The 21,148-nt window shown below is 39.2% G+C and overlaps 3 protein-coding genes across 3 annotated transcripts; 2 read left to right on the forward strand and 1 right to left on the reverse strand.

The window, feature by feature from the left end:
• Nucleotides 1-243: 243 nt before the first annotated feature.
• On the reverse strand, nt 244-4,064 carry LOC135638026 (probable 1-deoxy-D-xylulose-5-phosphate synthase 2, chloroplastic). The gene is made up of 10 exons (XM_065150953.1): nt 3,905-4,064; nt 3,614-3,769; nt 3,324-3,488; nt 3,087-3,237; nt 2,675-2,946; nt 1,907-2,180; nt 1,512-1,819; nt 1,140-1,421; nt 755-1,039; nt 244-650 (listed from the first exon to the last, which is right to left on the reverse strand). The coding sequence occupies exons 1-10, from the start codon at nt 3,986-3,988 to the stop codon at nt 504-506; spliced, it is 2,124 nt and encodes a 707-aa protein (XP_065007025.1). The 5' UTR covers nt 3,989-4,064; the 3' UTR covers nt 244-503.
• A 3,773-nt stretch (nt 4,065-7,837) lies between these two features.
• LOC135639043 (uncharacterized) lies at nt 7,838-12,747 on the forward strand. Its single transcript, XM_065152760.1, has 5 exons — nt 7,838-7,996; nt 10,937-11,109; nt 11,238-11,336; nt 11,442-11,593; nt 11,904-12,747. The coding sequence occupies exons 2-5, from the start codon at nt 10,939-10,941 to the stop codon at nt 12,286-12,288; spliced, it is 807 nt and encodes a 268-aa protein (XP_065008832.1). The 5' UTR covers nt 7,838-7,996; nt 10,937-10,938; the 3' UTR covers nt 12,289-12,747.
• A 642-nt stretch (nt 12,748-13,389) lies between these two features.
• On the forward strand, nt 13,390-17,766 carry LOC135637891 (uncharacterized protein C6C3.02c-like). Its single transcript, XM_065150758.1, has 5 exons — nt 13,390-13,541; nt 16,192-16,251; nt 16,967-17,044; nt 17,153-17,328; nt 17,415-17,766. Exons 1-5 carry the CDS (start codon nt 13,421-13,423, stop codon nt 17,511-17,513), a joined length of 534 nt encoding a protein of 177 aa, XP_065006830.1. The 5' UTR covers nt 13,390-13,420; the 3' UTR covers nt 17,514-17,766.
• The last annotated feature ends 3,382 nt before the right edge of the window (nt 17,767-21,148 follow it).

The raw sequence follows: 21,148 nt of genomic DNA on the forward strand, positions 1-21,148 counted from the left end.
TCGAGGCCCAAAAGATATGGCCCAAAAGAGATGGCTTAATCTCATCTCCAAGAGGATGTCTCTTTCGTGGACAATATTACAATCTGTGTTTGTCTTCTAAAAAGTGCTGAAGGAGCCGATGTAAATAACGCCCAGGATTGTTGGATGTCCTCTTGGGGTGGGTAAGGGTCCATCTCATTCAATCCATGGCTGAGAACAAAGGAAGGAACACAGGCAGCAATGGAACTCAGGGAACAAAATCCATCGCAAAATTAACTTTTACTTGGACAACAGCAGTACATCAAATGAAAATTACACAGTTCCTTGTAAAAGAGACCAAATGGAAACCTCTCTGAACAAAGGTCGAGAGAGATGACAACACAAGACCAACTAGTTTCACAGGGTCTCTGGTAATACAAGAAAGAATTCGAGAAATGGGTACTTGGCATCCATATACAAGCTCAATACCCAGTCATTATGGTGTTATCAATTCCATTTCTTTTTGAGTTTCAGGTCATGCAACTTCAGTGGAGATGCAATGCCTCTTTCCTTCTGCCCAAAAGACTCAGCACTGTGGCTGCAATATGTCTCGAGGAAAGTCCAGCTACTTCAAATTGATCCTGTGGCGATCCATGGTCGATGTATCGGTCTGGTAGAACCATGGACCTCAGCTGCAAGAACCCAAATCAAATCAGTATTTGAGGAGGAGAAAGTGAAGAAAATTATGATTCAGATCAGTAGTATGTCGTATATGCTTGAGGAGAAAAAGATTTGCCTTTATGTTTTTATCCAGCAGGCCACTCAAGCTAAGGAAGTGAGTGACGTGTGATCCGAAACCTCCAATGGAGCCCTCCTCCACCGTGATCAGGATCTCATGCTCATTTGCCAGTCTCCTTATGAGCTCCACATCCAGAGGTTTACAGAACCGAGCATCAGCCACTGTGGGGAAAATTCCATGCGATCTCAGTGAGTCTGCAGCCTTCAAGCATGTCTGGACTATTGAACCATATCCAAGGATGGCCACCCTGTTTCCTTCCATCAGAACTCTTCCCTTCCCGATCTGTTGAAAGAATTAACATGAATGAATCAAGTTGCTAATTGGTTTTACTTGCAAAAACCATTGTAATTCTTCGAAACTCAATGACAAGATGGGGGCACACCTCAAGAGGGGTGCCTTTGTTGTTTGGAGGAAGGGCCACACCGACTCCATTCCCCCTAGGGAATCTGAAGCAGCTAGGTCTGTCATCGATCGCCGCCGCTGTTGCAATCATGTGCATCAGCTCGGCTTCATCGGCTGGGGCCATTACGATCATGTTGGGCAAGCATGCCATGTACACGATGTCGAATGCTCCACAGTGGGTAGGTCCATCACCTCCGACAAGGCCAGCTCGATCCAGTGCGAACCGGACGGGTATCTTTTGTAAGTCCACATCATGAACCACCTTCACATATGGAATGTTCAGCAATTAGATCACGAGGCTATAGCAACATCTATGGCCTGAAGACCTCGTGTGCTTTGTGCTCAATTTTACCTGATCATATCCTCGTTGCAGAAATGATGAGTAGATGGCACAGAAAGGCTTGAGGCCCTCGGTGGCCAAACCAGCTGCAAAGGTGACTGCATGCTGCTCTGCAATTCCCACATCAAAGCATCTTTCAGGAAATTTGTGCTGAAAATAGTTCAGCCCTGTCCCACTACCCATGGCAGCATGAACAGCGACGATCTTGTCGTCAACCTGGGCTTCTTTAATAAGAGTCTCTGCAAAGTATTGAGTGTACGAAAGGGTGGATGACTTTGATTTGAATTGCTTCCCAGTTTTTGGATCAAACTTCACAACACCTGCAGCAAGGAAAACATGTTTTCTTCATGGGAATCTGGAAAATGATTGGTCCATGCATAGAAGAGAAAACAAACAAACAATCTCACCATGCATTTTGTCAGCAGCAGACTCAGCGGGGGGATACCCCTTGCCCTTCTCCGTCACAATATGGATAAGGACAGGTCCCGGAGCAGGCAAAGACTTCACCTTCTCAAAGATGGTAACCAAGTCTTCCACATCGTGCCCATCTACAGGCCCAATATAATACAAACCAAGCTCCTCGAACAGTGAAGACCCTGTAGCACTCATCATTCCACGAGCATATTCATCCACCTTTGCAGCAATGTCATGTGTCTGCCCACCAATCTGCTTCGTGATATTCTGAACCACAGAAAGAACGATTCCATCAGAATCTATCATTTAGATATAATGTTTGGACGAAAAATCCGTGATTTTTGGAAAAGGAAACAATTTTGACATAATAACGCAGAAAGAGCTCATTCTAACCATCGGTCATCGGTGGTTTTAGCTTTTGAACAGTTGAATTAGTCTAAGAAGCCACCAAAGGAACAAAAGCTCCAGACGTAAGTTTTCCTATCTCAACAGATCACGGTATCACACATGGTCTACACTGATCTACTTAGAACAGCTTAAATAATAAGCATTTGATCAGACATTTTCTTTTGATAAATACAGGGAAATTTCTACACAGCAGAATTTTGAGAATCAATTATGACACACATATAGTCATACACCGAAGTGGTTCATAGAGAAAGAGCCTTACCGGTTCAGCTTTCTCAAAACAATTAAATGCAGCACTAAAAGGAAGAACAGTTGAGTAAAACAAAAGAACGACATTTGCTAAAACATGCTACCTTAGCGGCTTCACGGAGCTTGCGCAGCTTAGTGCTCGATTGAAGTTTGGTGAGGGCCTTACTCAGCGCACCAACAGGAGTGGCTGGTCCATCAAGTGTTGCAGTCGGTAACGAAACTTGCTTATTATCATTCAACACGATAATAAGGTTGGAGTCCAAGTAGCCAGCATTGTTCATGGCCTCGTAGGCCTGGCCAGCAGTCATGGCTCCATCGCCAATGACAGAAATAACATGATTCTTCTTCCCTAGCAGATCTCTTGCAACAGCCATTCCTGCCAACACATCCGATAAAAACAAACGATGGGTTACGGTTTACATGTTCCACTAGCTCAAAAGAAGTTAAACAATATGAGAAGTGATCAAAATGAGACAGCAAGAAAGAGAGAAAACTGAGGGGAGCAGGCGAGCTTACCTAGCCCAGCAGAGATGCTTGTGGAACTATGGCCAGCACCAAAGGCATCATAGATGCTCTCATCTCTCTTGGGAAATCCGGCAAGCCCTGCGGTCTGCCTGATGGTATTCATCCTTGACCTTCTCCCCGTCAATATCTTATGAGGGTAGGCCTGCTCTTCATCCAATTCCTATTCAGTATCCATTTCGTAGAGCAGAAGTACAATTTCTTTGGCTACTACTAAAAGAGGAACCTGACCTGATGGCCGACATCCCAAATGATCTTGTCCTCGGGGGCATCGAACACATGATGGAGAGCTACAGCCAACTCCACCACTCCCAAGCTCGAACTCAAGTGGCCGCCAGTCTTGGCCACAGCGAACACGACTTCTGCTCTGAGCTCAGCCGAGAGCTGCTCCAAATCCTGTAAAACAGAAATTTTGCCACCAAACGAATCATAAAGCTGCAACCTTTGTGCCCCATTTCGATCGATCACAGAACAACAAGACCACCGACAAGTCACTGCATCGAGCAGAGATCTCGAATTACCCGCGTGGAGAGGTTCTTCATATGAATCGGGTAGTTGATGCTATCCAGCAGAGGGGTTGCTGGCTTCTCCCCCGAGTAATCGATCTTCCACCCACTCTTTTCCTTCGTAATCATCACCTTCCCATCGCCGCTTGCCCCACCCGCCCTCACGCAAAGCTAAAGAGGAGAAACAAACCACGAAACTCTGAGCACGGCGGAGGCCAAGATGCACGTACAATCAACGCGGAAAACCAACTTTCGATGGCAAAACTAAAAAATGGAAGCCGGATAGAAGGAATCGAAGTGTTCTACCTGTCTTCTGCCGTTTGCGCTCGAGCTTAGAGCTTTAAGGAACGGAGCAGCAGAGGCAACCATGAGAGACCTTGCTTCCACCATTGTGAGTACGAGAAAGAGAGCGGGAGCACTCTCAGATTAACAGCGTGAGAGAGAGAGAGGGGTCTGATGGAGGTTGGGAGCCAATGGTGCGACCATTATATAGAAAGGCGGTGGAAACTCCCGCAACGCTTCAATGGCGACAAATCGGCGATAAATCGACGCTTTATCTTAGATTAGCAGAGCATCGACGCGGCAACGGTTCGAGAGCGGTTCAAGGTGGGTCATGATGGCCCTTAACCGGTTTGCAGTAGACCGGACCAGCCGTGAGCTGTATCTCAACCAATTAACTCAGCTAATAGCCTAAACTCGAACCCGACTCGGACACCTAATTTGCATCAAATCTGATCAGATCCGAACCCGATTTAAATGTCAGGAGCATGAAATAATTATAACAACATAGACAATATATGATGATGATAAGATGATGTTGTACATGAAGTCGGTCAACATACGTTGCTTGTAAGCAACAAAATGCATAGATGATCCAATACTAAAACAGTGTTAGAAAGCTAAGGGGTGTCCTTTCGTTCCTGCACAAACAAAGATACAGTGCATACCAAACTCTCGTCAGTACGAAATTCGAGGATGATCGATTCATAGACTCGAGCCTATCAAAATAAAATCCTTATCATTCTTCAAAGTGCATTAACCATGATAGCTATCCTCTTATACATAAACCCAAAATCAATGCCTTATCTACAACACTGATCCCAAGGCCAAGCTTGTTAGTTTCATGCTTGCAAGACTCCAAACCAGTGCAATGAGGAGGAAAGTTAAGACTGAGACAAGCTCATGGGGTTCCACTAAATGTGTTACACATTGCACTCAGGTAGCAACAAGAACCTCAAAGTTGTGAAACCCATGGTGCCTGTAAACTTCTTGGCTGCTGCTCCTTTGTCGCCACCTTCTTCCGAAGACTTTCATTCTTATATCATGATTTAGAGAATTGAAGTCAGTGAAATGGGACTACCACATACGTTGTCTGACTAACACACACTGTTCTTTGCACCCCAAAGAGAGAGAGATCGATATGTCTTCTCCTGTCCCTTTTGTCATTAAAATGACATAATGTGGGCGCTGGGGCACAACCTGTGGGCATAAGAAAGAGTTGTGCCTGCACTCAAGAGAAATGATTTGACAAATGCATGCAGGCAGTCACTGTCCTAAGAATATTGCTATGATTTGTATTCTTAGGTACACACGAATAACATGCTAGCTTTGGGAAACAATAATGAGTAACCACCTGACAAAGGATTGAATGAAGCCTAAGATTTAACGTTGCGAGGTGGCGATGAGTCCAGCAATTTAATGAGTTGAAGATAAGGCTGGTGAGTAAATTACAAGTTTTAATCAGTTTCAAGCTGGCTTGAGAGGATGACTTGAATGCAAATAATTATGTATGGTTGATATTAGTAAATAAGAATTAAATAACCAAAATGAGATTTTTGATCTTAATATTTTACCATCAAATGCAAAATTTTGATCAATTAAGTTACTTGACTTGTTAAAATAGTTATATATATATATATATATATATATATATATATATATATATATATATATATATATATATATTATGGATATCAGATACGTTAGTTGATGTATTATTACTTTTTATAATGAATCGTCCGAATCAAAATAAAGATGAATATTAAGAATACACAAAACACGATATAATATCATATAATACTATTGAGATTTCTCGATCATCAACAGACAAATATTAATGGGCCAACGAAAAATCCGGCGCATCTTTTACACGCTCTCCACTCTAAATGTCCCATCAATAATAAGTTATTATATGGATTAGATAATATGTCGAGATCATTCGTAAATATATTTATAATTATCTTTTATTTTATGAATCACATAATTTGGATTCCAATGATATCTCGAATGTTGTTTGGCATGATTCACGTGTGGACATAATTGTATATTCACATCGTGTCTCACGAACTCCACACCAAGTCAAACATTGACGTGAGTTTGTGTTTCCTAAAAATAAAATGAAATGTAAATAAAAATATACAAAAAATTAAAGGCCAAGGATGGAGGTTGCAAGAGTTTGATGTGTTACCATTCTTTTGTACTCCATGACTGATCCTCAAAATTAGACATTAGGATTATATATCTATATATATATATATATATATATATATATATATATATATATATATATATATATATATATATATATATATAGTCTTAAAATGATTACTAATTTATGTTTAGGCTTCGATTAAAGTATGATCTTTTTTCTAATGTGACTTTGGGATCAATGACCCATCCACATCGACATCGTATCATTTTTTGTTTTAGTTTATATGGTATGTCCCTCTCACACAAGCAAATTGTATTTGAAACATGTTTCAGCAATGCTGCACTGTATATGAACCTTGAAGATCTTGAAACATGATAACAATCATATTGAAATGATCCATGACTTGGTGAAGCACTAAGTGGCCATTCAAGGAACAGTTTGCTCATTGCGAAGATCTAAAACTTATGGAAGGAATCACTGCTCCAATTTGAAGATTCTTCGGTACTCTTTCAACTCATCCTCATGACCCATTTGAGAATAAAGAATTTGCTGCTTACATCTGAAGCACATGAGATGTTAAGACTAAGAGTTGAAAGCAGTCAAAATCTAGTCATAGTTTCTTTGTAGTGGGAACAATTTCACATGAAATTGTTCCCACTATATATATATATATATATATATATATATATATATATATATAGAGAGAGAGAGAGAGAGAGAGAGAGAGAGAGAGAGAGAGAGAGAGAGAGAGAGATCAACCAATTCAACATGAGGAAGGAGTAGCCAAGATTTCTCCTTGTGCTGTGTTAATGTTCTACTCTCAATGTACTTCCCTTGGGGATTGCTGAGATGGATGAATCAAATACTTGTTTAAATATTCCTTGTTAAAATCTAGAACTTGTAGTTATGAACACTTGAGAATTTCATATACAAGCCAAAAAGGAAAAAACTAAAAGAAGTAATAGATTATATTGATTTTAGTAGGTCTCTACAATGGTGTTTGTTTATACCACCCTATTTTTAGTCAAGGTTGACTTGATGCTCCCCTCCATGGGCTTGAATTGGTTTTGATTTGTGGGCTTATACTAATTATGTTTTATGAGCTAAAATTGAATTCAATTTATCTTGCACACTACTTGAGGTTAAGAATAACATGAAGCTATTCTTTAATTAGCTTAACTTAGTCTAATTTTAATTGATTTGGGATTCCCCTTCAAAAGTTGTGTGCAATTAAACTAGACAAAGTTTGTGGAATTGAACTAACTTTAATTAGCTTTAGTGAGATCACATACCCTTCCTTGTTAGGATGAGTTATGTGTGGGATTCATATGTAATTTTTGATATTAAATTAAGACATATTTTTAACTATTGATAATTATTTAAAATAATAAAAATAAAATTACTTAATTACCAATCATACATACTCTTATTTCATTTATCAATCGATCATCTTCACAAGTATCCATATCGGAACCTTAGTTGCATCGTTTATTGTTGCTCGATGAAAAGAAAGACATCGTTTGTCATTGCTCGTCGCTACCCAGTCGATGATGTCACTTGTTGCGATGCTCGTTATTATATATTTTTAAAATATTTATGTTACGGATATTTTCGAAATATTAAGAAAATATAAAATGAGATGGTGTAAATAATAAAAATGGATCCAATTTGTGAGTTTCCAAACGCTCACAACTGGGTTCGCCCGAGGGTCTTGTATCAGGGGCGTCAGATTCCGATCTGATGGACTGTAACGAAGGAGCTACTTAACCATGGCTCGCCCGAGAGACACTGGACCAAGCAATAGAGATCGGGAAACACAAAGGAAAGGGGCGGTGTGCTTCATGGCGAAGTAAACCCTCACCGGCTTCTTTCCCTCGGTCATGTCTGTTTCCTAGATCGGCGATCCTCTCTCGTCTACCTCCGCGTGCAAAGGCGGCCATCACTTTGCGCCTCTTCCCTTTCCGACGGTGCGTCTCTCTCTCTCCGGTGCATCTTCCCCTCCATCGCTCTTTCTTCCTTCCCGTTGTAGCTGTCCCTCTTTCTCATCCTCGTCCGTTGCCGCCCCCAGCCGAGTCTCCCCGACAGCCCCCCTCCCTCTCCCTCTTCCTCCTCCTTCTCTGTGCTTCTTCCCACCTCCCGCCTCTCCCGCTGTTTCACTCCCTCTTTCTCCTCCTCCGTGGCCACCCCAGCTGCCTCCCTGACAACCCCTAGCCCTTTCCTCTCCTCCTCCTCTCCCTCTGTGCTTCTCCCCCTTCGTCTTCCCTCCTTCTGCCTCTCTCCTTCTTTTTCCTCCTCCTCCGCTGCCCCTTCCCGAGCCTCCTCGACAGCCCCCCTCTCCGCCGCTCTCTCTTCTTCCAAGCAGAGATGCCGCCCCTCGCCGAGCCTCCTCGATAGCTCCTCTCTCTCTCCCTCTCTCCGCTTCTTCCTCCGATGAGCTTCCTTCTTCTCCCGGCAACTTCCCCTTCTCTACTTCTTTCTCTCCCTGAATTGTTTTAATTATGGTTAATAATGGTTAAATTTTGTTAATACTAGTTTATGAATTGTTTAGAGGACTGAATTTGTCTAGTATTTTCAATTGTCGCTGTTTTATAGATGATTAAATGAATGTAATTTGATATCTTAATGGCAATATTTTGAATATGAAACTCGTGTAGTGTCTAATTTTTATTTTAATATTTATCTTTCTTCTTATTTGTATTTTTATAATTTTTATATTGATGGGCGTCTCACTTATCTCTCATGAGTGCCTAACCCCTTTGGATGTTCAGAACTTTCGTGCCTTTTAGTGCATAGCACCTTTGACAACTCTTGTCTTACATGACATCTTATTGGATGCCATATCAATTGCATATATCACACCTCAAAGCTTTACAATTATAGGATGGAAAGATCAGGAGTAAGGACAGTCTTATATCTTTGTTTCTTTTAACCTAGAATTTATCAAACTGTTATATTCTTTAAATTTCTCCAATTGAGCTATAGACTTGTTTCTTAGCTATTGGGTCGGTAGATATGGGATAAAAGTTTGGAGCCAACTTCTGTGATAGAGTAGATCCACTAAAATATTGAGCAGTGGTGTAGCATCAGTTCCTATTTCCAAATTAGCATTTTCTTTCGACCCAATCTTTTTTTTTTCCTCCTTATCCATCCAGGTAAGACAATAAACTATCACGATCTGATATGAACATTAAAATATTGTATTGTCAAGTTCTGTTTTTAAGTGTTTGTCAAATTCATAAGTGGATGAGTTTATTGATTGGTACCAGAGGCTATTGATTTCTCTATTTCTTGCTCTCCATGGTAACAAGATTGAGAATGATCCAAAGTGTGACCAGAAATTTGCAGTGTGATGAGGATAAAGGCACCTGAATCTTCAATGCTAGGCTTGAAAGCCGATCTGACAATGCGGACATAAAGATGGAATATTAATTGCTCTCAACAAAAGAATGCTGGATGGTTCGGAACAGAGGATAAAAATTTGGGGATGTGGGGATGAATTTTAATGGTTTTGTAGAAAAATCTAAGATTCCTTACCTGAGCACAAGAAGCAATGATGCCATCTTCATCCTAGGATGTCGATGAAGTCTTTAAAAGGCATATACTCCTGAGCATGTGATGGATAAATCATAGAAACACATCCAAACCAAAATTTAGGACAGCATTCAGGACTATGAATTCTTGGTCTACTTTGTTTAATTTTAAGACTTCTTTGAGCTGAATCCAGATGGATTAAGCACTTGAATCAGCCATATAAATGTATAAGCATTTTAAATAATTTACTGATCAGAACTACCTTAATTTGATTTATGGATTCTTTTAGAAAAAAATGCATCTAGGTAATGTATGGATTGAAATAGTGAAATTATTGGTAAAATTTATCAAGTACTGCTCGAGTACCATTTGAAAATCGACCTCTATAAAAGCTACAGGTTGCAGAGATTACACTTAGACAATTGAAATTGCTCTGGCGAGCCATAAGTCCCAATAATTGGAGAATATTGTGATGGTTAAACAGTAAAATTAATAGTTTTGTTCCAACAAATCAATTGCTTTTTTCTACATACTATCATTCCTACTTTAATTAGCTGGCTTCTTTGTTGTTTGCAAGCTTTCTTTACAATCTCTACGACACTGATTGAACTTGTGCAAGCTATTCTTGAACACTGAAAAAGTAAATAGTCAAACGACTTTTGCTTCCAAGTGCTTGTTTGATTCAGCAGGCTGTTGAGAGAAGTAGGGCATTCTTTACAATACAATGGTTAAAAAAATTGAAACTCAACTCCATTTTTTTTTTTCTCTTTACAATTAATAGTTTTCATAGTGATGTTTATTGTATTTGATGCATATTAGATATAAAATAGTTAGCATGGTCTTGAATTAGATGGATCTTTGGTTTATAGATGTGAACAAGAACCATGTAATTTACAATAAAATGTAGGATCTGTTACTGATTTGTTTTACAGTATCATTAACTGTTTATTTGTTGTGGATTCTGAGTTTTAAGCTCCACTGAAAATTTGCTGCATTCAAATCTATTCAATTTTGCTGTTTACTCCAGCTTTTTGAAGTATGGTCAACATAAACAGATAATTGACACTTATTGAAATCTTGTTTTATGTCACATGATTGGCTCTTTTTGAAAACTTGTTTTAGGTCACAGCTGATTTTACAAAATTATGTGAGCATTTACCAGTCTTTTTATTGAGTTCTTTACAAAATTGACTCCATCTTGATGATAAAGTGGAGAATTTTTTTTATTTGCCTAAAAAAGAAAAAAAGGTCATGTAACAAGACTTTGCTTAAATTTTAAATTAAGCCAAACTTTTCCTTTTTGTCTGTGCATCCTATGACACTTTGTTCATCACCGAGTTAATGATCATAGGTTGCTAAGTTTGCTTGATCTGCAGACATGTACAATAATTTGGGCAATCAGACTGGGATGCAAGGACCCACGACCAATCCTCCTCCCAATCCATTTGGCAATGCATTCTATGGAGCTGGATCTGGACTTATTCGAGGTGGCCTTGGGGCATATGGAGAGAAATTCTTGGGCTCAAGTTCTGAATTCATGCAAAGTAATGTAAGAAACTATATCTATGGTAACACATAGAGTAGCTATAATAAATGGCTGATGATTTCTTATATTTCATGTGTATGTTCATAAGCATTTGTTAGTCATATTCTAACATATGGGCTCTGATGAAACAGATAAGCAGGTATTTCTCCAACCCTCAATATTATTTTCAAGTGAATGACCAATATGTGAGGAACAAATTGAAGGTCATATTGTTTCCATTCCTACACAGGGTAAATTGACTATGTTTTGTTATCTTCAGTTTCTACTCTTTTTTATTTCAATCAGATTATCCCAAAAGGATTCTCTTTTTTTACTCGATGTTACAATCTTTCCAGGGCCACTGGACTAGAATAACTGAGCCAGTTGGAGGCAGGCTGTCTTACAAACCCCCAATATATGACATAAATGCCCCTGATCTATACATTCCTTTTATGGCATTTGGAACCTACGTTGTTATAGCAGGCTTTTCGTTTGGTCTTCTTGGAAAGTAAGTCTTGCCTTGGCCTTATTAATACATGCCATTGTCATAAAAGATTTAGATACCGGTCGCATCGATACATACTGGTTGCAATTTACAATGCCGACTATTGGTTGTTATGGGACCATATGGCTCAGTTTGGATGAGTATTCATTTTTTATTATTTCTGAGTGATGTCGAGCAATATGGATCGGTATACTACCCAGGATACTAATACCAGTCTGACAGGGTGCCGATATCAGTATCAGACTAAGTTTTTTATATCTTGATTGTCATCCTTAGAGCAACATTAGCCCTAACCATTGCTCCTCTCTCGCAGATTTACTCCAGAAGTTTTGAGCTTGCAGTTAACAAGGGGACTTGCCGGCTGGTTTATGCAGGTTCTTCTATTGAAGGGATTGTTATATTCGTTAGGAAGTGGGGAAGCGCCACTTCTTGATATGGTGTCATATGGTGGGTATGCTTTTACGGGGTTGTCCTTGACTATGTTGGCAAGGCTTTGCTGGAGTTACTCATACTATTTCCTAATGCCGTGGATGAGTTTGTGTATGGGGGTGTTTTTAGTGAAGACCATGAAGAGGGTACTTTTCACAGAGATGAGGAGCTATGAAAAGCATTCCAGCCGGCAACACTATCTACTACTCTTCATGGCGATTGCTCAGTTCCCTCTATTCTTCTGGCTCGGCAAAGTAGCAGCAGGATAGAGTTCATTTCAGCTACTATCTTTGTTTATGATGTTTATTTCCCCTTTCTGGACCCCTAGGGCACGATAAATCAGTCAGTTATCTTCACAGTTGGGAATTGAGAAGAAACGGAAAAAGGAAAACAATCTGCAACTGGTAGTTTTTGTTGTCATGGCGTCTTCAGGAGCTGGTTCATATTGGGAAATCAGGATTTTGGGGATGGTGCTTGCATGCAGTGCATAGTTAATGGTTGACATACATTGGATGGATACCTCCTTGTGAACTTTGACAGGGATCAGTCTACAATCCTGATGGTGCTTTTCTTAGCATTTTTTTATCTGAGTGTATGTAATTTGACCAAATTGAAATAAGAACTTATTTAACTAATATTGTCACATTAAGCCAGAAATACTTAAAAGTTACTTTGATATATTACATGTTTGTAGTATACTATTTGAAATTAGATTTATTTTTGGTCAATTGAGGTGATCTAAAAGAACGAATATATATCTATTTTGATTGGTGAAGAGGTGATTTATTCTTCATCTCATGTGCTTACTATCACTGAACATTGCAATCTGGTTTCTCTCGCAGAATTTCGGTAATGCCTTTGATTCCATGCTCCTTATCAGACTTGTTGGCAACTTGGGACAAGCCCTGAACTGTTGTTGATGCTTCTTAAATATCCTCATATATTAGACATATCCTATCAATTTTGGTATCTCTGTGCTAGTAAGAAGTATAAATATAAATATAAATATAAATATAAATATAAATATGTAATTTATAATAGAGGGATGCTGAGTAATTTTCTTTGTAGATGGGGCTAGTAGGAATAAGAAGTCTGTCATCAAGTTACCTCCTCCGTGATTCCCAGTGGACGGCTTTGATTTATCCGATCACGCCTTAGATTCCGATGCCGAAGGAATATTCTCCATAAATATAGATAGAATAGTACGAGCAAAACCGGATCTGAAATCATCCATCATCCAGTTCCTTATCCGATGGTCTAATCGGACGGCTATTACTTTTTCGCAATTCGATGACTTTCGGATATTCCTCGTAAATAAAGCGCTAATTACATGGGCAAAATCGGAAACTAAGAATCCGTCGTCAACTGGCCCATCCCGCAGCCCGTCTATAAAAGCAACCCATGGGTCCTCACTGTTTCAAGCCGTCTCCCATTTCTTCGCTTTCGAGCTTTCTAGGGTTTCATCCCCAACTATCTCTTCCTCTCGCGCTTCGAGTAGCCGTCATGCCTCGCCGAAGCTCCGGTAATGTCTTTGATTTTTAATCCCTCCTTCTTTGTAGATCTCTTAGGGTTTGGAGCATCCCCAGATGCTGCGTTCCTATGCTTTTTCCTCTCGTCGTATTTGAGGTTCTTGTCGATCTCTGTGCTTTAACCTCATTTGTCCAGAAAAATTCCTTGCTGTGTTTTTGACAAAGGGAATAAGATATTGTTATTTGCAAGCATGTATTCTTTCTGTGATTTGACAAAGGGAACAAAACATTGTGTATGCTAGTCAAGATAAAGGGACACTTCTGATTGAGTGGTATATTTTAAGGTTTAAATACCAGGATTCAAACATATGTCATGGCCAAGATCACATACCGATCCATGTTGTGTGTCGGTACTGATTGTTTCAGATGGTACCAATAGTGGACTGGACTTTTCCTCTCTTTGAAGCATATTTACCTTCAATTATAAGACGGCAAAGATCGATACTAATTGGACCGGTTAATATTAGTACCTGACTTATCCTTAGCCATATAAGCCCTCAATATATGTAGGACCTATTATTAATCATGTAATGAAAAAAATATAAATACAACTTGTAAAATGCTAAATTATCAAGCATACCACACCAATCAACGCATATATTGAAATATAATTCTTAATTTTTTATCATGCATCTGAATAAGATTATAAATTTGGGTAATCAGTAGTTAACATCATATAAGCATGCCATATATCTTGTTGTCCCTTATTAGTGTTAAAAAAATCAATATTGGCATGTTTAGTGAACTTCTTGGAGTTCTTTGTAACATTGTGTTCATAACATATTGCTGATATACATGGATATTGGCTTGATTCGTGACTTATCTGGTGTAGATCCATGCGGATTTGGCCAAGATATATGAATTTAGACTACATCTTGCATAGATCTAACTTAAGGTCACATAGATTTATGTTAGATCTAGGCTAGATATGGTTCCAGTTACCTTAACCACAAAATCAAGAAATCTAGTTTTGAACTTACCTTAATTTGGATAGAAATTCTTTTCTTGCTGGAGATTTGAAGCTTGACTGGAGAGGCTAGAAATATGAAGTGAGATACTTGTTTGGAAGCCTGAAATACATTTTTGGGTTTTTTGATAGGTGGGACATAGTTTTGACCGGGTGGTAGGCTTATTGCCCAGTTCAAATTTGTTACGAGGCCAATATCTGGTGATACACCTATATGCCTGTAATTTACTGAATGGTATGACTGATTTGTATTGGTACCATTGGGTTCTGCCTGGTCTGTGGTTGGACTAGTAACACTATTTATCAGTTCCCTACCTATATCAGTATAGGCATCCCTAATGGGCATAAGTATTTGGTAGAGAGTGATAAGCTCTTGCTAGTAAAAACTAATGTTGTAAATATACTTGAAGAGTCGACTCTTATTGATGTGAAAACAAGGGCTTGCAATTGATCCAAGATTAATGTGGTAGCAAACCCATCCAAACTTAGTGTATGGTCTTCAATTCAAATGGAAGGGACCATTATCGCAACAGTAAATCTCAAAAAGAAAAAGGGATGTCACAGGAAGAAATAAATAAAGTAAAACACAAAAATGGGAAAGAAGAGTAAAAACACTATGCTGGCATACTTTGGCTTTAAACATTGATTTCATTTTCAAATTTCATCATCTTTTTAAGATATTGATGATTCTTTAAGTCTCAGCTGAACTTTTGTTTCCTTAAATTAGGTTCTTGAACTGCATAGCTCTTTGAGAAGTGTTTGATCCTATCAAAGTGTTGTTAATTATTTTATCCTTGAGTAACATAATCCTATTTGTACTAACATTTCTGGATCCATTCCTTGATTTAGATACTACTTTGTTTACCATGAAATAAACTCAAACTCTTTCTTAACTTGTGAGGGTCATACATGGGCTTTGGTGTTACCCAACTAAATTGCTTCTTTGTGTTACAAAAGGAAAGAAAAGAAAAATTTTGATGCAAATACAAAAGAACTTTAGAAATAGACTTGACTCAACTCAACCTATACAAAGCTCAAAATTTGCTTCTTTTTAAGATACTCAATATTCCATCTCGAATAAGCATGTGTTCATATTACTGAAGCATCACATAATATTGCCTTTTGCAGATTTATCAACTCGTATTCGTTCTGATGGTGTTTATCTTTATCCATTTTTTACTCTTGACATTAGCAGGACCAATAACATATGCTTAAGACTTTTGCATCCTTGATGATATTTGTTATGAATTTCTATCTATGGTCATATCTCTATTTTTTGGCCTTTCAGAAAATGTTCTTTATTGCACTAAATTTTCCGTAGTTATTATCCATTTTTTCTTTTTTATTTGTGTCCAGAGTGATATGGTGAAAAGAAACTATTTAGTTAACCTTAGTTACTGATGTGTGATCAATTTCCTCTCATTTAAACTTCTAGGTGAAGTCCCTTTGCTTCAAGAATATCAACTGAACATTTTGCATTTGTCTCTTGCTCAGGATGTTTGATTTTTTGTTTTTACAAGCTTCTTGGCTATGTAAATGGATGATTCATATATTTTCCGGCTTTGATTGATGATATTTAGGAAGCTTCAATTTGTTGTGTGAATGCTTAATTATATTGTTTGTATTATGTAACTCATTTGTCCATAGGCTAATTAATTATCATATAAACTCTGTAGGTCGTCCAGCCCCACGTGCTGCTCCTCGTCCTGCTCCAGTGAGGAACCCTCCTCAACCTGGTAATACTTGGTTGCTGACCCTTTCTTTTGAATGGTTGAGAGATTTTTGATAAATAACCATCAGATATATCCTACAACTTTTGATACGTTGTTATTTCTCCATATTCAACCTATGAATATTCCATCCTTGATTGACACAATATATTTGTCTAAATGTAATTTATTGCCATTTTATCATTACTGAATAATGTTTGTTTTCATACAGTAACATGGTGGTATGTGTTTGTACACCTGATGTTGGAATGAAATTATCACTTTCGATTGTCTTGTTGTGGTTGCATTTATGGGAATTATCGGTTCTTGTTTGTTTTGTTTATTGTGTTCCTTTGCGAAATTATGTTTTGTCAAGCCTTTGCATTTTAATGTTCTCTAGATTTGTTCACTCCATTTCTTTGGGTACACTGTTATAGCACATAGCAATGAGAAGTCTGGCAAAAGGATTTTAAGAAGTTCCAAGTGTGATGACTAGTTTTTAATGAAATGGCTTCCAAAGTAGTTTAAATTCATCTATATCTTTTTGATATTGCCACTATGAAAGATAAATCTTGCCATCATTGACTGTGATATGTGGTCATTGTCACCTAGTTCAGCACTTTCCTTTAGCTGTTGCAATTCGCTAGTGTGCTACTTAGGTCATCCTGATCTTTATTTTTTCCTTTTTTCTATGATACTAGATGAAACTTATGCTTCCAATTTCTTATTCATTTATTTGCAGTACATCAGGCACCACCTCCAGCTCCTGCTCAGGGTGGTGGATCTCTCCTAGGAGGAATTGGATCCACAATTGCTCAAGGTTATTGTCTTCTTCCCTCCCCATTTTGACATATTTATACATGCATCGAATTTTGTAATCCCAGTTGATGGATATGTCAACTCATGGTGAGCTGTGGTCCTTGATCAGGCATGGCTTTCGGCACGGGCAGTGCTGTTGCTCACAGAGCTGTCGATGCTGTTCTGGGGCCTCGCACCATACAGCATGAGACCGTGGTATCTGAAGCTCCTGCTGCTGCTGCTGCCCCAGTGAGCAATGCTGTTGGCACAGATGCATGTGGCATCCACTCTAAGGCTTTCCAGGATGTATGTATTCTAATCTCTCGCCCTCTCTATTGACTCATTTCAATAATTTACACTAAAGCTTCTTTCCTTTATATATGTGAATGTAGTGCATCAACAATTATGGTACCGACATCAGCAAGTGCCAGTTCTATTTGGACATGCTAAATGAGTGCCGTCGAGGTTCTGGCGCTGGGCTGGGTGCCTGATCTATATATAATTTTCACGAAGTCCACATTTGCTCATGCTGGTCGTGTTTCTTTGATAAGTAATAATGGCACCTTGAACCTTTATCTGCTAAAGATACACTTTGCTATCCTAGATTGGCCCTTGGAAGTGAATCAAAAAAACATTTTCCATCTGCCATTTCCCTTGCTATGATTATGATGTGTAAGCATCCAACTAAACTTTATCACCTGGTGTTTTAGATTCAATGTGATGCTGGAATGACAATTTTATTGATTGCTTGTTGCCAATTTGATACATTTTTAGCAATGAGTTTGGATTCCAGAAAGGCACAAGTAGAAGGTATGCTTGATATCACTGTCTTACATGTAATGGTTGACCATGGAGAATGTGCATCTTATAGGTCTGCAACTGTGCTCAATCTAGATGGGATACCAATCAAATATTCAAGTATTATGATCAGGTATTTAATTATCAAGTAGGGCAAATCTGACGTGTAGATTAGTGATGGATAGGTTGATGATGTTAATGAAAGAGAGTATAGTCTTTTAGGATATTTAATCAGCGAAGGGAATCTGAAGGAGTTTGTCATGAGCTAATTAACTAGCATTTCATTGCAGAAATGGGTGTGGATTGGAACTTTCAAAGAAGATGATAGATTTGCTTTGCCTCTTTGGACACAAAGATGTGTGATATTGTTTCAAGGTCATACCATCACTCTCGCTCCGTAGGTCGGCTATTTAAATAATTGCGAAGGGTAAGGGTTTGCCCTGCATAAATCGAATACTTCGGTTTGTCCATATATAATACCGACAACTTCGATGACCCTCAAAAGATCTCAATGTTGTAGAGGTGGGAGGCTTTATATCGGGAATTGGCTCCTTGGGTTCCACACTCCTTTGATGGCGAGACACCTTCCTCACAATGGTCCAATCGAGTCGAGCCCAACAACTCGAGCGATGGCTCGTGAACAATGAAGCACCAGAACCTTCATTTTCAAAGAATGCATGTTCATGTTTGTAAAGTATCACGATCATAAGGTAAGGTTGTAGAGGATTAAAAGGAGGAATGGGATAAGTGATGAAAGGTTTAAATCATACCTCGAAAAGCTAAGCTGAGACCCACGTTGATCAGCCAATTCACATCTATCTTTCGAATGGCTTCAGAGGAAGAAAGTATATCCCTCAGCTAAAGCCCCTTTGAGCGATTAAGTAGTAGCTATTTTTTCCCTTACATAATCGAAAACAAGTCACAAAAGGTTTGCAAGTCAGAGTAACTCGTAGTCATGCAACATTACTCGATCGAATGGATGTTGACCAGGTCGGGGGATTATAGATATTGCGATTAGTAGAGGTTCGAATATGAGATATCTGCTAGAGCTCCTATCTTATTGGATCCTATAGATGAGATCCAATAAGAGCTAATGAGAGATTATTAGATAGAGACCTAATGATTTAAGAGGTTCGAGTAATTGGATGAAGATCTAATACCCAATAAGGCATGATCCATTAGGGTTAAGTTAATTAGGGATCTCTATAAATAGAAGGGAACTAAAGGGTCATAGGCTAGGTTCTTTTTTGTTGTCATCTCCTATTCTCCTCTCTCCCTCTCCTCAACGTGCAACCCTTATTTGGAGCGTGTGGACAACAAGAAGGGGCAACCCTTTCTTGATTCTGATGTGTGTTGCGAGGAGGATTATGCAACAATTTGAGGAGCGTCATTGTAGCCCTTGTCGTGTGGATCACCATTAGAGAGGAGGACAGTTGACCTCTTTCATCCTCTCCGATAGATATGTAGGAATTCATGAATATACGATCTCCGTAGGTAACATAGTCTCATATGTACGCGTAATTATTTGGTTTCGCGGGTTTTTACGCACCAATTTTTGCACGATGATAAGAAACCTTTTTCAACGGGAAATTTGTATTTTTTGTTTTTGTTCACTGCGCATGTGATGTCATCCCAGATTTCCCAACATGTCCCATTGTTGGTAATGAGGGCTCTTGGGATTCTAAAGCGGGTGATGATGTTTTTCATATGAATTTCTCTATTTGTTTCTCGATGATCGATGCTAGTGTTTCACGCTCTACCCACTTCGTGAAATAGTTCACTCATATGATGAGGAACCGTCGTTGGCTTGAGGTTGGCGGAAAAGGTATGAGAAAATTCATCCCTCATTGGGCGAATGGCCATCTGTAATCAATCGGGCTTAGAGGGATCGTTGGTTGACATTATTTCTGAGCAAACTTTTGGTATCCCTGGCATCTTTGGGTATAGGTTATTAATCTTTGTGCAACGTCGACCAATAGAACTCTCATCGAAGCACTTTGAAGGCTAGGGTGTTTACCAATATGCTCCCCACAAATACCTTCATGCACGTCAGCGAGCACCCTCTCGGTTTCTTGGGTGTAGACATATGAGGAGTGGTTAGCTAAAGGACCTGCAATATAGGCTATCATTAATTATGCAATACTACGCTTGATGATACTTAACTCTTTAGGCTTCTACGAGGTCAGTCAAGAGTGTCTCATCTCTTTTATAGTATAGGATCTTGTCCATGCAGCTCGACTCTCCCTTGACCATAGATACATCATGCTTCTCAATTGTTTGAGTTGGTAGTGTCTCGACTAAACGCCAGCCTTCCTTCGAAGCTCGAGCGGATACTAGCCTACGAGGGCGTCAGCTTAGGCATTTCTTTTGTAGGAGACATGTAATACATTGAGTTAGGAAAAACTACCGGTCAATTTCTACACCTCAATGAGGTACTTTGCCATAGTCACATCTTGAGCCTCATAGTTCCCTTTCACATGGCTCACAACTAATTGTGAGTCGCTAAACACCATTTAAGTCTTAGACTTGAAGCTTTTGGGTGAGCTAGAGCCTTGAGAGGAGTACTACCTCATTGTTGGAGATCTTGAATTCAAACCGAATGACTTGTTCGGATACTTGTTTGTTCAGGCCCTTCAGGACAAGTCCGACACCATCTCTTTCTGAGGTGGCGGAGCCATCTATAAACAGCGTCCATGCTGAGGGGGTGTGACTATCGACTGTCGACGAGAGTTAGCTCTAAGATAAAATTGACCAATGCATAGGTCTTAATAGTAGTCCTCGACACATATCGGAGGTCGAACTCATCCAGTTCTACTGACCATCTTAATAGTCATCCTGAGACATCGAACCTAGAAAGAACATGTCTGAGTGGTTGGTTGATGATCACCTATACAACATATGCTTGAAAATAGGGGTAGAGCTTCCTTGCCACAAGTATCAATACAAATGAAAGCCTCTTGATAGGGAGGTACTGTTCTTTGGGCCCCACTTAAGACACGACTAACATAGTAGATAGATTTTTGAACTCCAGAGTCATCCTGAGACATTGGAAAGAGGCTTTGCTAGCATGGACGCTATTTGTGGATAGCTTTACCACCTTAGAAAGAGGCAGTGTCATATTCATCATGAAGGGTCCGACCAAATAGGTATACAAACAAGCCATTCTGTTTAAATTCAAGATATCCAATAATGAAGCATAATATGAATTACTCATCTCGGGGCTCTAACTCGCTCAGAAGTTTCAAGTCCAAGACTTTAACAATGTTCAATGATTTGCAACTAGTCGTAAGCTAGGTGGAAGGGAGCTATGAGGCCCGAGATGTAACCA

Source organism: Musa acuminata, chromosome BXJ3-5 (assembly GCF_036884655.1).
Source record: "Musa acuminata AAA Group cultivar baxijiao chromosome BXJ3-5, Cavendish_Baxijiao_AAA, whole genome shotgun sequence".
NCBI classification, from domain to species: Eukaryota; Viridiplantae; Streptophyta; class Magnoliopsida; order Zingiberales; family Musaceae; genus Musa; species Musa acuminata.